The following is a 17,923-nucleotide window of genomic DNA, read 5'->3' on the forward strand; positions in this document are numbered from 1 at the left end:
ACCAACCCACCAGAGTCTCATTGCTAACACCATGATACAGGACTCTATGCCTTAACTGGGTGAAAGAACGTTGGCACCGGACTTTGGATGATTGAAGACTGGTCTCCTGGTCTGATAAGTCACATATCCAGTTATTTTGAGTGGTCGGGATGGTGCACATCTGGGGGGAAACTGCGCGAAGCTATGCACCAGTCATATCAACAAGGAACTATTCAAACAGGTGGACAGTCAGTAATGGTCTTAAGCGTGTTACATCTAGATGCATCTCTGAACGGTCCAGGTTACGTGTCCATCCTTGTTCATCTGCATCCTTTCATGGCCATCATTCACCCACAGGACTATGGATTCTTCCAACAGGACAATGCACCTCCCCACAGAGCTGTGGTGACTAGAACATGGCTAGAACAGCATTCTGCAGATCACCATGGAATGGCCTCCCTATTCACCGGACATGAACCCTGTGGAGCAGCTTTGGGATGCTGTGGAAAGGTCCGTTCGAGCTACGGATTCTCCACCCAGGAATGCAACGGAATTATGGACAGAGGTGCAGCAAGCATGGATGGAAATACCTGTAGAACAAATTTGTGAACTAGTGGACTCAATGCCTCACCTTGTGACTGCCCTTATCCGAGCGAAAGGTGGGCCTACCTGTTACTAGGTAGGTACCCCCATGATAGCGAAGTGGTCAGAAGCAGGAGTGCAGTAGTACACGCTCTTTAACTAGACTGGGGTTCAAGCCCCTGACTGCTAAATAGGGTCGATCTGCCAACCCGCACTAGACCAGCATGACAGATTATGATCCATTTCCCTCAGCATGAATTGTTCAGGAGGCTTCCATCCTGCAGTGGGTTGATAATGGCTGCAGTTTACCTTTAACTTTTGTTACCCCCATGATTTCTGTCCACTCGGTGTAAGTTGTGATTGGGAGATGAATGTACCGATTATCCACTGCTTGTTTGTTTGTTTTTGTTTTTTGGTTTTTAGGAGCATTAGCAACTAAGGCCATATTGCTCCGAGATATGCGGTGGTCATTTCCTGACCTTTCCGCATCCTCCCTATTTGGTGGTGACAGGCTCGAACCCCAGTCTAATCAAGAAGCATGTGCTACGCACTGCTGCTCCTGCCCACCTGGCTACGGAGGCACCTTATCCACTGCATTCACCCGGGATCACCAATATGGCTGCCTTACAGTACGGATGTGTCGTTTATCGCTCTGCAATAATTTGTTTGAATTATGTGTTTTAAATGTAATAGAGTTAAAAATCATTGGTTCTAGTTGAAGATCAACCAACAGTGGACTCATAGGGCGAGACTTTTCTAACTATCTAGGGAAATATAATCAGATTTTTACGTTCTTTATCTATTTCCTTTGTTGTGTGACAGGTCACCATGCTGCCCACAACAAGGTAATGGAGAGTGCTCAGATATAACATGGCTGGCAAGTTCAAATCCGATTCTTGACTTGGGAGGATCCACCAATTAGTGCTCTCTGGGCTGCAAGAGTGCCCCACCATTTTGTGTTATTTCTATCTCTGCGGAATTAAATGTACCATATGCTCACATTGTGCTCAGTGTTTCCCCCCCCGCCTCCATAAACATTCCATGGAAGAGACAGATCTCTCTAATTATTGTTCCCGGAGTAAAACCGACTTCACCAGAGTGATTAGTGCCTCTGAAAACCATAAGGAAAAGTAACCCCGTCTTTCCAGGAGAATTTTCATACCTAGGTGTTTCTCTCCCCCCCCCCCCAATCTGACAGAGGTGATAGCCCAAAATTCCCCTAACCAACTGTGTGCCTTCAAATTAAGCCACAACTTGGGGTGGGCATCATTTTCAGTGACCTATCCCATTATCTTACCAAATACCCGATTATCCGAACTGTACCTGTCATCTGGAATTCATCAAATGGAAGGAAGAACAGGTAAACACAATGATCCCCAGGGCCAGAGTGATGACCCTGTTATTGTGGAACCCCAGGACGAAGAGGAGGATCCCCACACACACACACACAGTCAGAGATAACAAATGCCCGGTATATATTAAAGTAAGAAGCACCCAACAATTAAGAATTCATTATGGGGACTCTGCCTAAAAGTTATAACACCACTTGCATTAAATTCCTCCAACTCAATGCTCAGCAAGCAATTGTGGTAGTGGGACAGATAAGGCAAAAGGCTGAAGAAGAAAACCAAGACATCCTCCTGCTGCAAGAACCCTACACCTGCACTGGGGCTGTCCAGGGGTACCCACTCAGCTATAAGATTGTTCAGGTGGATGGAAAAACCCCATGGGCTGCTGTCGTAAGAAACCCGAACATAACCATCACGAGGATCTCACACCTGTGCCACGAGTGGGCATCTTGTGCACACATTGTTAGTTCCCTAGGAGAACTTTACGTCATCTCCTTGTACTGTCGTCCGGAGGCGGACATCCTCCCATGCATCCAATATCTACACAAAGTGCAAACTAAACTAACAGGAGCTAAGATCCTCATATCTGCCGAACTGAACTGTCGTTCACCTCTGTAGCACAGCGAGACCTAGAAGCGTAGAGGCTCTATAAACAGGTAGCAGATGGAGGAATTCCTAGCCATTATTAATATAATAATTAAAATATGTACATTATTAATAAGAAATATTATGCACTATACCTCTTAGATAATCAACAATATCACCCCATATATCATATGCACTAACAAGCCTTTTAATTCATTCATCACAATCGCAATACTTCTTTTTTTTGTTGCCCGAATCACTTCCACTTAAATATTGTTCAATTCGCATTTCATTAATACTTTGTTCTTTTTTAATTGCTGTTAAAATACATATTCTGACTTAAAAACATGCTACTTAAGTTAAAGGTATTAAGTAAGTACCTACCTACCTAATTTTGGAAAATAACAGGCAATTAAATTAAAGCACCTGCAATGGTATGTATTTCCAGGAAATGTATACCTAGCATATAACTTCCATTTTTAACTGCACTTAATTCTTAAATAACACCTATAGAAAAGCCTTATTTTCAATTTAAAATGACCAATAAATTTATATAAATTATATGTATTGCCTGGCGATAAAATATGCTAGCAATCATTTGTAGGCTATAAATTGTTTATAAACTTAAATTTTCTTAAACTTTCAGCGAAAAACTTTCCTAGACTAAGAATTTCCTAGACGAAGTCTAGGAAAGTTTATCGCTCGCAATTAATCGCTAGCAGTTTACCGCCGCGTCAGTTTATTGCATAAACAATTTATAACCTACAAATATCACCAGGCAATACATATAATTTATATAAATTTATTTTTAATGTTGTTGTTGTTGTTTGGTTTTTAGGAGCATTAGCAACTAAGGCCATATTGCTCCGGTGCGGTGGTCATTCCCTGACCTTTCCGCATCCTCCGTATTTGGTGGTGACGGGCTCGAACCCCGGTCTAATCAAGAAGCGTGTGCTACGCACTGCTGCTCCTTCCCACCTGGCTACGGAGGCGCCATTTATTTTTAACTTAAGTAGCATGTTTTAGGGGAGTGGGGGTAGGGCATGCTAATTAGGGAGGTACTTATATATTTATAATCTCTTACAATCACAACATTTTCTTATTTTGAGTTTACTTTTCATCCTTTTGAGTTTGTGAACGTATCATGTCGGTGGAATTTTTGAAATCAGAAAAAGGAAAACCGAAATTGTGCTTTAGTGGACATTTGTTTTATAAAGACAGGCAAAATGAAACAAAAATTCACTGAAGTGTCAAAATTACCGAAAAACCAAATGTGCTGCTCGAGTTACTACGGTAGATAACACCATCGTTAAAACATGGAAGGAGCACAATCATTATGGAGACGCAGCAGGAGTTGAGGCAGCACAACTTCTTGATACCATTCAAACTTATGCAGAAACAACAAATAATACGCCTCATAGTATTATTTCAAATGTTTCGAGAATCTGTAGCCAAGCAGCAGCCCCTAAGCTTCCAAGTGTAGATACAATGAAACGAATGATCCGAAATATAAGAAATCGAAATTTTGATGGCCAAATTCTTCCAACGCATCGCAGAGACATACATAGTTTTTACAGAAGAATATAAAACATCATGCAATGGAGAATTGTTTCTACAATTTGATTCTGGACCCGAGGACAATCGTATGTTAATTTTAAGTATGAAAAGAAATTTGCAGTTGTTAGTGCGAAGCGAACACTGTTATGCCAATGGGACTTTCAAAACTGTTCCCTTACTTTTTTTATCAGCTGTATACGATACATGGATTCAAGGACAAAATATTGCTTCCATTAGTTTATGCATTATTGCCTAACAAGTCTGAGAAACGTATGTATCTCTACTACAGCAGCTGAAAGTATTGGAACTGGCTATGTTCCTGCAATCAATAACTATAGATTTTGAGACGGCAATGATGAATGCTTGCAGAAGAGTTTTTCCTGACGCTTCGCAACGGGGTTGTTTTTTTCCACTTTTCACAATGTATTTTTCGTTCCATTCAGAATAATGGATTGAAACAACGTTATGAAACTGATGCTAATTTTGCTTTAAATATGCGAATTTTGGCAGCAATTGCACTTGTGCACATTCCAATTGTGATGGTCGTTTTTGAACATTTGTGTGAAAATGGTGTTTTTCCTCCAGAATCACAAGAAGTTGATTATTTTGTGCATACGTGGATTGGGTGCCCAACAAGACGACATCTTCGTCGACCACCAAAGTATTCCCATGAAATGTGGAACGTACGTCAGCTTGCTGTTGAAGGATTACCAAGAACGAATAATACTATTGAAAGGTAGCATAGAGGATTTGAGGAACAAGTCGCTGCTTATCATCCCAACATTTGAAAATTTATCGAAAGTATCGCGATTGTGATGAACGAATTAAAAGGCTTGTTAGTGCATACGATATACGGGGTGATATTGTTAATTATCTAAGAGTTATAGCACATAATATTTTTTATTAATAATGTACATACTGTGTTGTAAATATTACAGTTTCTCAGTAATTAATTATCCCAACATGACTGATTCTGAAGATTGCATAAACATTCATTTTGAATTTTTGTAGTGTACTATGACATACCTAATGTTATAATTAGTTTAGTTTAAAATTAACCAATTGTTATATTGTTCAAATAATGGATTTTTTACTATTTTTGTGATGCATGTAACTATTAAAATACATAATCTACCTATTAAATTACATATTTCCATACATGTGTTTTTTTTTTATTTCCGTACTATTCCCTCATAGTTCATAGAATTCCAAAAATATGCTAATCATAGCTTAAGGCAGAAACTTAAATAAAAATATTTTTTTATGATTTTGACCAAACACATCTCATTGCTTCTAGGCGGTAAAATGCGATAAACTGACGCCGTGGTAAATTGCTGGCGGTAAATTGTTTGTGCGATAAACTGACGCGGCGGTAAATTGCTGGCGATCAATTGCTGGCAGTAAATTTTCCTAGACTCATAATATATTACTTTATATTTCTTTAAGACGTTCTTTATTAAAAATAACGTGCAAATAGCTTTAACACATTTATTAGAAAACTAAGATTTAGATCAGGGACAAGATTTTAGGATGGAATGTGGAATACAGGATTTCATTCCTACAATGATAATTTCACTGCTGGCACAATATGAGCAAACATTGAGATCACAATATTTAAAACAGTAATCCAACCAAGGAAAACAAGAATAGAAATCTTGCGGATCATTCCACTTTGCATTCTTGTAATGCCAAACAACACAAGACTGAGAATGACCATGACTGAAAGGCTCCTTAGAGGTAAGACCATCACCAAGTTCTGATTTGAAGTGGGCTAGTAGCCTACAGGAGCACTCACCTCTACCATATACTTTGAAGTGTTGTTCTTGAGAAAAAAGATAAAGTGTTTGGGGGGGGGGGTCTGGATTATCAGATATTCTAATAGGTAAATTGAATAATCTGTGCGAGGTCATTTTTAAGTTCGAAAGCTCCAGCAGGGTCCGCCTGACTAGAAAATCACTTTAACACCAGATCCATCCCAATCAACACCTTTTATTCTTTTACCAGAATCAGACTAGAATAATCATGTGTAATCTTAACACAAACAAGTCTCTGATGTAAATTATCCAGTGGGTCTTAAAACCTCTATTGAGAGCTGATTTCAGTTTTGTACCACTGAATTTTTTCCTACTGCATGGCCATTGTGAAATTAATTAAAAAAAAAAAAAAAAAAAAAAAAGGTAGACAAATATATGCAATACTTCAACCCTTTATAAAATAATAGAGAAAACCAGTAACAACCAACTTTTATACTATGCTGAAATTTAATGTCACAATGATTGTCAGTGTGGATTTCATCACAGCTAATCAACAAAAGATCACCTGCATATGCACAAATTCAACGGAAAAAGTGGGAGAATACAAATTATTTATTATATTTTAAATTTCATAATAGAATACACGTAATAAAAGTTTAAAATATTTTAATTGTAATCTGTTGTCTAGGTTTCTTTAATTGGTATAGCATAGAGATGGAGGATCACTACCCTAAACATCAAACTGAAATAGTAACCACTTTGTTTTGAAAGCAGAAGTAGAAATATTTTAAGCTTCTAATTAAATTGTTTAATTTAAAAGGAATTTAACTGGATTCTGCATCAGCCACAGTGTGTGTTGCACGTGGGGGTTATACCCCCCCCTTATACCTTTGTAACTGGGTCACCAGTATCCTTTCAGACTACCCACTGCTTGTGGTGGCCAGATCTTTATCTTAAACCTTCTGAACAAGTTCTGAAGTATCTCTGGATTCTGTTCTTCTGCCTACTATTTTCTCTCACTTATGACTTCATTCTTCGACTAACTACTAATTTCATCCACAATTCTGCTAATAACAATATGCTATGCTGTTGATTCTTATTCCATAAACCTTCCACTGTACATAAAACAACTTCTCAGATAGCTATCACTAGTGTCTTAAATGCTGATCCCTAGACTATTTTCCAATGGGGAAAGAACAGCTTTAATTTCAATCCTCTTTAAAACCCAACCCCAACCTGTATTCTCACAAAGTACACTAGATTGGTATGTTAGGCTATGAAAGTCTCTAAAGAGCTATGAAAACATTAGATAAAATGTTCTTTGGATTAATCCTCCAGGTTGGTGGTAGTATAGGGTCTTTTGACATGGCTCACCCATGTCAAAAAAAGAAGATGGATAAGATGGCTTTAAGCTCATGAAGTAGAAAATATGTGTGAAAATGATGGAAATAATAACAAAAGAGATTATAAAAAAAAATTGAATTTGTCTTCGGCAGCAGAGCATAAATTCATCTACTGCTGTTAAATTTCAGTAATTTCATAACCAAGACATGATCTAGCTTCTGCCTTTTGCAGTTGGTGATCCAGTTGTAAAAAGTAAATGCCAGACTATATTTTTTTCAAATATGAGTTACTAAAGTTGACAAAGTAAAATTAACAATATTTTATTTATCTTCAGTTTTTTTAAATTCTTATTTTAAATATTAATTGTCCTTCACATACCCACAGCCTGAGAAAGAATTTAAAATTGAACTTATATGAACAAATTGAAACTTATATTTCTCTCCTCCCCCTCTTTTTTACCAAATTTCTGTAAATTTAAACCACTGAAAATATAACAATAAGTAGCTGAAAATTAAATCACTAAGTCAAATCACAGAATTATTCAACTATTAATAAAGATAAACAAAATGGTATATGCACAGAAATGTTATTATGTAGTATGTTATAGAAATGTACAGCAAAATTTAAGTCATTTTATATTTAATTCTGTCTGATGTGGAATACTAACCAGATGATATTGTATGAGGTCTTTGATATTTCAAGAATGAATTCGTATTCCTATCAAACTGTAAAGTGTCCTGTAAATTGGGCCATGTTGATGTACCACATGGAGGCAGTGGAGATGATGGTGTACTCACCACAGAACTTCCATGTTCTGCTAAGCTGGAAAGCTAAAGGAAATTAGAAAACAACACACTGAAATAGTGCTACAATAAAGAGATACACTTTAATAGCAGATAATTGTTTTCTATATTTTCACTTTAATCCTCTTCATTCTAATCTTTTAATTAGTCCTAGTTAATTTAAAGATTTTTTTCTGCAATAACTCAGAAGTACCCAATGTCTTCTGGCTAGAATGTGTACAGGACATAACGCTGAACATATCGCAGGCTGCTGCATGGTTTCTCACAGGCCACAAGAATGGTTCTTTACCATTAATAATGCATTTTTCAGTTTACAGGATGTAATCTTTGTTAATAAACATTTATATACATTTAAAAATGTTTATATTTATTAGTTTAATTTTTTGAACACAATAATATAAGTCCCACACAATCATTAAAACACATTATTAACATTCTTAATTATGTGGAAGAAAGCAATACAGAAAAAACTGAATATTACTAAGAATGGATATTTTCAAAAGCCAGTAAGAAACAATTTTGTGACAGTATTAAACTAGTATTAAGGAAGGAGGGCAGAAGGCCATGATCTAGTAGTAAGGAAGGAGGGGAGACAGCATAATACTCAAAGCTACCTAATGGGCTGCATGCAGCCTGTGGACTAAACACACCTGCTATAACTACACATATTGTATAGACATACGTTTCTTGAGCTAATCTTGTATCTACAAAAGCTTTTCAATTTTAGCAAAAAAAAACCCATACAAACACATTTATGTGTAAAATGTTATGCCTGACAAACATATCCATACAAACACATGTATGTTTATGTGAAAAGTTATTTGATTAATAATCAATTATTTCAATAATCAAAATAATTTATTATATGCAAATTAATTAGTTGATTATGAAATCAACAATAGAACTAGTGGCCAAGTGGTAATAGCACTGTATTTTAGTATAACTACCATTGTATCAAATCCTACTCTGTTGTTAACCCCCTCCCCCATTTTATTTTTGTTTATTTCATAATCATTAAATTTGCATATAACTCTTAGAGAAATGTAAAATATATTGTGCAAAAGGGGTATGTGGAATAGGACCGGGATATGTTTGCAAGGGGCAAAAGTTGAAGACATACAGCAGATATCATCTTTTAATATCACAAAGGGTGATACATGTTGGCAAAAATTACATTAGGAGTAGAAGATCTGCTCACCTACTTAAAAAGTACAGGACAATGTTCAGGAAAAGTAGCAAGTCAGAGTTAAATCTGAAAGGGTCTGCAATTCTGCCCAGGTATGATAGAATTTTTCTAAACATGATCTGTGCTTGCAAACAGAAGAGGCTGTTTCTACAGGGATGGGATACACATAAATATAAATGGTGCAAGAATATTCTAATTGGCTTGGAAAATTGCTAGTTGGGGCTGGAGGGATACACAGACTAATAGATTAACAATAGCTGCAGGCAGAGATGAAAGTGATTCTTGCACTGCTTCTACTGGAACATGCAGGGACCTGGAAACAAAGGTACTAGAGATTTCAAGGTCTGCTGTGAGTCATTCATGCATTAAGAATATGCATCATGAAACAGGTATATATGTGGCATGTGTTAGAGTAACTAGGAGTAAGAATAGGTGCATGTATACTTGCATGTACACCAATGCTATGAGCATATTAAATAAATTTGATGAGTTTGAAATGCTGGTCAATTCATCAAATGCAGACATTGTGGAGATATCAGGGAAATGGAATCTCTCAGATATAAGGGATGCATAATTTCAATAGGGAGAGTAGAATGTGTACAGAAAGAACAAAGCTAGGAGAAGTGTTATACCCCTTAGTTAAGATGTACATAAAATCTAAGACACTGATCCAGTTCACACATGGGTAGCAAGTGAAATGTTGAGGCAGTTTGATGTGACATAAGCACTGGGAAAGCAAATATCAGAGTAGGAAAGTGTTATAGGCCTAATGACTCTGATGAGTACAACAATCAACTTTACAGAGAAATAGTAATAAATACAGTAATAAATGCCTTATAATGGGGGATTTTACTTTCCAGATATTAACTGAAACTTGTGGATTGGTCACTCATGCACTAGCAAGACTTTTGTAGATTTCTTGGATGGATCTTTTCTATAGCAGCATGTTAGAAAGGCAAAAAGAGGAAGCAATACTCTTCATCTGGTTGTCACCAGTGATTCTACATGCATTAATAAACTGCAGGCAAAAGACCCACTGGGTGGCATGATCACAGTGTATTGATGTGGAATTTACTTAAAGATATAACTACCATCAAAGATAAAGAGAAGGGTTTTTGCTTTTGTAAAGGTGACTAGAGTAGTCTCAGACAGTTTAAATTCTATACAGTGGGAAAAACTGACAACACTGCCATCAACAAATTCTAAATGGAAAACATTCAAGGAAATAATCACAGAAGCAGCTAGGATTTTCATATCAACTAAGAAATACCGTTCAAGACTTTCATCTAAATGGATGTCACTTGAACTAATGAGACTGTTGTAGAGAACAAAAATGCATGGGAACCTATAAATTATCAGGTGATACAGAAGCCTATGATAAATATAAATTACCGTATTTCCCCATGTATAAGACGCACCTTTTTTCGAAAAATTTGGGGTCTAAAAACTGGGTGCATCTTATACAGTGATTGTAGATTTTTTTTACTTGCATTTCCCGCTTTTTCGTGCTTGTTGTCGTTGAGCTCATTGTTTCGCACTTGTTACCGGTATATTAGGTTACGTTTTGCCACGTTCTGCCCAGAAATGGCTCAGAAAAGATTTTCGTACAGTGCTGAATTCAAGTAATGAGGAGTTGTATGAATTTTATGATGAATAAAGCTTGAGTTCAATAACTTTATGTAATACATTTTTTTCAAATTTCGGGCCCCAAAATTAAGGTGCGTCTTATACATGGGAGCGTCTTATACATGGGGAAATACGGTAGTCTGCAATCAAATAACTAAGGCTGTTAGGCAAGCTAAGACAGATTATGAGAAATCTTTAGTAAAAGATGCAAAGAAAAATATCAAAGACTTCTTTACTTATGTAAACACTAGAAGGACGGGATTAATTACATAGGTCCACTTGATATCGATGGTTCAACTGTTGATGATCCTACTCAGGTTGCTGACAAGCTGAATAATTATTTTGCATCTACATTCACACATGAGGAACTCTTTAGGGGTGCAAATGCTAGAAGTTTATCAAACTCTACCATGGAATCCAAACAGCTGCTCACTCTGTATAAATCGCAAATCCGCCCTGCCATGGAATATTGTTCCCACATCTGGGGTGGTGCCCCCAAAACCTCTCTCAGGCTTCTTGATTCCATTTAGAAGAGGGCAGTTAGGTTAATTAATGATTCATCTCTAACAGAGTCTCTCCACTCGCTTTCTCATAGACTCACTGTTTCTGCTGCATGCCTCTTCTACAGATACTTCCATGGGCACTGTTCTTCTGAATTGGCTTTTATAATTCCCACTCTCTCTTTCAAAACAGTCCGAACACGTGCCGCCACCAGCCAACATCCATTTACTGTCCAACTTCAAACCCACAGAACCAACTTTTCATCTTCCTCATTTATTCATTCAACTGCCGTTTTCTGGAACAACCTTCCTTCATACGTATTTCCTGAAAATTACAATCTACAGAAGTTCAAGTCCAATATCAACAAATATCTTCTTTCGTCTTCTCAACCTCCAACCCAAGCACGGTACTAAGTACTATAGGTTCTAATACCTCTAGTGTTTGGGGTTCTCATAAAAAAAAAATAAATAAATAAAGAGGAACAGAAATTGCTGAAGTTAAATGTAAGAAAGGCACCTGGGTTGGATGGGATCTATCCAATTATATTAAGGGAGGCAGCAAAGAAGGTAAGCAAATTCTTAGTCATAATATTGAGAGCATCCTTGGATTCAGGAGAAGTCCAATGTGAATGTCTGACCAATGTGAATGGATACAATGTGCAATAACAAAGGAACTGGAAGCAAAAAATAATTCTGATACCATATACTTGGATTTCAGGAAAGCTTTTGATATTGTTTTCACATAAAAGACTGCTGTATAAATTGGAGCAGTGTAGCATTAAGGGCAGGTTGCTGCTACGAATAAAGGAATGGTTGAGTGGAAGAAGCCAGAGATTGGTGGTAAATGGACACTGCTTTTCGTGGAAAGTCCCGCAGGGTTTGGTGTTGGGACTGTTGTTTTTTTTCTATAATTATTAATGATGGTATATCAGGCTTAGTGTCTAAATTTGCAGATGATACGAAAGTTAGCAATGTGGTTAATGACAGTAACGACAGTATACTACTGCAACAAGGTCTAGAAAAATCAGGCAGTTGAGCTGAGAAATGGCAATTGAAGTTTAAGATTGAGAAATGCAAAGTATTGCACATGGTAGCAGTAATCCCAGATTAATGTACCAACTGAGTGGTACTACACACAGGTTAGTGGAAAATGAAAAAGACTTGGGGGTTACTGTGCAATCAGATATGAAGTTCTCTGGGCAGTGCAGATAGACTGCCAGGATAGCACATGGGGTTTTGTAAATGATATACAGGAATTTTGGTAGCAGGGATAAGAAGGTGATTATCCCATTGTACAAAGCAATGGTCAGGCCACATCTTCAGTAGACAGGGATGGAGGCCTCATTGTAGGACAGCTGTAGAGCTGCTGGAATGGGTACAAAGAAGGGCAACGAAATTGGCAAGAAAGCTTTCAGTTCTGCAAATTGCAGCATCTGGAAACTAGGCACCTGTGAGGTGATCTGATTGAGGCATTTAAGGCTTTTGAATGGACTAAGCAAGATCAATGCTGAATGGATTCTTCCTCTTGCTCAGACTATGTACATGAGGAGACATAAATTCAAACTGAGGATGGATGGTTGCAGAACAGATGTGTGGTAGTTTGCCTTTAGCCATCATGTGGTTGATTGATGGAACAGATTTCCATCTGATGTTATGGAAGTGTATAGCTTGAATAAATTCAAAGAAGAACAAGACAAACTACTGGAGGAGATGGCAGGTGAAATGGGAAAAGTTAAAGTTTTTTTTATTTTTTTGGCTTATGCTGTATAAGCTTGCTTTCTTGCATCATTTGCCACTACTAATACTAATAATCAATTATGAAAATGCTATAATTGATTATTTTTTATTATGATTATTCCGATAATTTTTCATGGAGAATTTCCACAGATTCAATTTCAAAATAAATTCCAGCAGAAATACTACTGTTGGAAAAGAGACATATAGGTCTCTCCTCTAAAGCTTCTCTCACTGCCTTCACATTATACCATTTTTGAAAAATGAACCTGCATCTTTCAGGAGCTATTTCGTCCTGAGGAGGATGAATAGCTTGTGCCAGATATTGGATGAGTGGGTGGTGGTGGGAGTTAAAAGGGATGCCATTTATTTTAGAAACTTATCCACTCCAATTAAGAGTATAAACACATTTTTAACTTTTCTGGTTTCTAAAAAAAAAAAAAAAAAAAAAAATCGACTGAGCGGATATTCCCAAATCAATCATTAACTACGTATTGTTGTATGTCCCCTCCCACATCTTTTGTGAGTGTTACAAAAATTTATGAAACTATTTTTTTGTAACTCCCCTATTTATTACTAAGTGTAAACCTTTTTAAATATCCTTTGTATGTTTTTGTTCATTATCTGAGTGAAAGATTAATACATTCACTGCTGCTTGACACAAGAAGGTAGTGGGTAATTTTTCTCCAATCTGGATGCTGACTCTAAGAACAATTTTCATTTACATTATCAACCATTTTCATTCAGTTTGCTAAACAAAAAAGCTACAGTTTTTCATTCAGAAACTCTCATCTGAAACTGACTAGACCATAGTGAAAAGAAAGCCAATAGAAGTCTCTAACCCGCCCCCCCACCCATCCAGATGACAACTTCATCCACAGTTGTTGTTGGTTTTTTTTTTTTTTTTTTTTTTTCGTTATTTGGAATGGAAGGAGATAGTAATCATAGACAGCAGTGAACATGCTAAACTACATCATGACACTGCACAGTCAAATAGTGTCACAACTTTTGAAAGTGTCATGCAATAGCATAACACTTTCAAAAGTTCTCAAAAGTTGCTGTTCTTCCACACCAAATGCAAAAAAACAGCCTAGAGTTGACTGTTGTCTACGTGGAAAAAGGCTGAGACTTTTATGGGCATTTTTCTCACCATCATGAACTAGTTGATTGGTTTGGGTTAGGGTTGCTGGGTGAAAAACAAGAGTTTCTCTTTGAGAAAACTGGACAAAAATAGTTCTTAAAGTGAACTGATACATTTTTTTTTTTGTTAATTGTTGGCGCATCAGCTTCTGTGGCCATAATGCACCTCCCAAAGTTTTTGTATTTTACTGTGATCCAAGCCCGAGGCGGGATTCGAACCAGCAACCTTTGGGTTACCAGACAGGCACTTTACCAACTTGGCTAGGCCGGTTGGCAGACACACATATAAGCATCAAGATGGAAAAAAAAAATTTTTTTAATTCACAATATTTAACAAAAACCTTTATTTTCTATAAGGAAACCTTATTTTTCTTTTCTTTTCTAATGATAATTTCAAGGCATGAAGTTTGATCTATCAAAACATTTTATCAATTTTATAGTTTTTTAGTAGTCATTTTAACATATTTTAAAGTGATACTGTATCTAGATTATTATTATGTTATATGGTTTTTTTTAGGAACATTAGCAACTAAGGCCACATTGCTCCGGGGATGTGCGGTGGTCATTCCCTGACCTTTCCACATCCTCCGTATTTGGTGGTCACGGGCTCGAACCCCAGTCTTATCAAGAAGCGTGTGCTACACGCTGCTGCTCCTGCCCACCTGGCTACAGAGATGCCACTGTATCTACAAAAAGAGCATCTCAGACAGAATAATTTGTTAAAACTTAAAACAAATTTAATTTGCTTAAAAAGAATTTAAAAAAAAAAGAATAAGTTGTTGTTGCCATTGTTGTTGTAAAGATATAAGCATCAAGGTGCAAAATAACAATCGGCGCAAATTTATGAAAAATATTGCTGCTTCTGTGCAGGATCAATTAAGGCTATTATAAGGAACCCTGATTTGTGCATGTAAATTTCATCTATTCTATGGCTGGCTTGCCTGTTTTTCTGGATGAAAAAAAAAGTAGAATGCCAAGGGACAGGGTGCAGCTTTCGCTCACAATTGACTTACTCTACACAAACAAACAATAAACATTTAGAAGGAAAGTAACAATAATTATACCATATAACCAAGTGGTATGATGAATGAAGTAATAATCTAGAAACTGGAGCAAATGTGGCATTAAGGGATGATTAAGTGGAAAAAGACAGTGAGTGGCTATCAATGGGCACTGCTCTTCGTGGACTAATGTTATTAGTGGAGTCCCCCACAGTTCAGTGCTGGACCCATTGCTATTTTCGATACTTATTAGTGACATTAATGAAGGTACATCAGGCATAATTTTTAAGTCTGCAGATGATACAAAGATTGGCAGGGTGGTTAACAACAGTAATCAGGGTGAGCTACTGCAAAAAGATCGAGGAAAATTGGATTGATGGGCTAAGAAATGGCAGTTGAAGTTTAACTTTAACAAATGCAAAGTACTGCATATGGGTAGTAGTAATCCTAGAGTAACTTATCAACTGTGTGGTACTATACTAAGGGTAGTGGAAAATGAGAAAACTATAGTTGGCATCAGTTTTCTGGTGCCTAGTTTCCAGATGCCACAATTTACAAAACAATTAGGCATTGGAGGATTCACTTATGTATTCCACCTTATGACAATAAAAGAAAAAATTATGAAATTTTAAAAATCATAATTTAACTAATTGAAATTATTAACTACATGAAATGAATTTTAGGCTGAAGAGACCAAAGTATTCCACTGGTTCAATTTAAAATAACTAACCTGATGAGAAACTTCCAAAGGAGAAGAAGCTGATGGGCATAAAATCAATGTATCTTGGGAAGTAAACCCAGAATCTTGAGAAGATACACTCATGAGATGTTTGCCACCCATCATAGTCTGCTACATATAGTGACACATAAGTGAAAGGCCAAATAATAAAAACTTAAAAAACATATTAATATTCATGCATAAAAATAAAAAATAACATTAAAATAAATCATAACTCAACTTATACACATGCAATAAAATTATAAATTTCATGCAAAGAATCAAAATGAATTGAACTGAATTAATTAAATGAAAAAAGGGTACTAAATATACAAGGAATTAAAATTTTTAGACTCTTCGTGCAAAAAAAAATTTTGAATCATTCCAAATAAAAATCTTTGGAAATGGTGCGAAACACAAGTCGGTTAATTTTTAATAAATGTTAAAATGTTCGCACAGTCAAAAGTAATCTAAAGTATCATACAAAATGATTATTAACATATTTATATTAAAATTTCTTTCCAGGCTTTGACATGAAAAAATATTTGTTTAATATTTGAAAATCTAAAACAAATACAGTCGGACCTCTCTTTAACAAACTTCCAAAGGAGAAGAATATAGCGAATTTTTCTATTTAATGAATTTTTTTTTAATTTCCCCTTAGTCATTACATTGAAAATAATTTCCTTATAATGAAAAAAATTTTCATATAACGAATTGATTTCGGGAGACCTGGGTAGGCATTGTTTGCACTTCTGGCCTTTAGGCAATAGAACTGATGCTGTAGAAAGCACAAATTAAGAGCTAGAAGGCTTAAGAATTAAGAGTTAAACATTCCATAATTTAGTGGTGCCACTAAAACCCAAACAGACGCCTCTACTGTATCGAGAAATCGCACTGGTCAACTGCTATCTGTGTCTATAGCCATTGGCAAACATTATATTCCCAATATGGATGTTGGCTCTGGTCACCCTGTTTTCTACTGTAAGCACCCTATTAGAGAATTGGTAGAGAAACTTCATCTGTTGTTCATTTCAATGGAAATTCATCTGCTTTTTCATGGAAATGAGTCATCCATACTTTCACTAAATTTGACCTGTCTCTGTTTACATGGTAGGTACATGTGGTCCCTACACCAGTTTTATTTTAACTGCTGTGCAAGCAATCTTACAATGTCTAAGAGAAAATCCTTGAGTGTAGTGGAAAATGTGGAAGTACTTAATAGTGTAGATCGAGGCATTAAAAAAAAAAAAAAAGAAATCACTTTAAAATTTGGTATTCCTGCCAGTAGTGCATCAACCATTCTGAAAAACTGTTTCAATTCTCAAACTGTTTGAGGAAATGGAATCTAGTCGGAAGCACGCAAAACTATACATGTATGAAGATGTAGACGAAGCCGTTTTTAAGTGGGTGAAGTTAAAGATGCATTGGAGGATCATCTAGACAAGGCTGCAGTAGTAGTTAAGACACAGCATAGGTGTGTTAAAGGGAGATCTTGTCTGACCAATTTGATTGGTCAGACAAGATCTCCCTTTATGGCATTAAGGGCAAGTGGCTACAATGGATAAAGGGATGGTTGAGTGGGAGATGACAGAGAGTAGTAATCAATGGACACTGCTCTTTGTGGACTAATGTTATTAGTGGAGTTCCCTAGGGTTCAGTGCTGGGCCCATTGTTGTTTTGTGTATTCATCAATGATATTGATGAAGATATATCAGGCTTAATGTACAAGTTTGCAGATGATACAAAGGTTGGCACGGTTGTTGATGACAGTAATGGCAGTGTGCTACTGCAACAGGACCTAGAAAATTTGGGCAGATGGGCTGAGAAGTGGCAACTGAAGTTTAACATTGACAAATGCAAAGTACTGCATATGGGTAGCGTAACCCAAGAGAAACCATGAGTGTAGTACCAACTGTGTGGTACTATACTCAGGGAAGTGGAGAGTGAAAAAGAACTGGGGTAACTGTACAGTCAGATATGAAGTTTGCTGAGCAGTGCAGACGGGCTGCCAGAGAAGGTCATGGAGTCTTGTCAATGATATATATAGGAATTTTGCTAGCAG

At 36.6% G+C, this 17,923-nt stretch overlaps 1 protein-coding gene across 1 annotated transcript in view; it reads right to left on the reverse strand.

The window, feature by feature from the left end:
* LOC150080923 (uncharacterized) overlaps positions 1–17,923 on the reverse strand; it is a 284,011-nt gene that overhangs the window by 172,067 nt on the left and 94,021 nt on the right. Inside the window, exons 8-9 of the mRNA XM_090380857.1 lie at positions 15,867–15,990; positions 7,818–7,967 (exon numbers count right to left, since the gene is read on the reverse strand). Coding sequence (XP_090236983.1) covers positions 7,818–7,967; positions 15,867–15,990 — 274 coding nt within the window. The remainder of the gene's footprint in view (positions 1–7,817; positions 7,968–15,866; positions 15,991–17,923) is intronic.

Source organism: Mastigoproctus giganteus, chromosome 9, assembly GCF_048544385.1.
Source record: "Mastigoproctus giganteus isolate SK-2022 chromosome 9, ASM4854438v1, whole genome shotgun sequence".
Lineage (NCBI taxonomy): Eukaryota > Metazoa > Arthropoda > Arachnida > Uropygi > Thelyphonidae > Mastigoproctus > Mastigoproctus giganteus.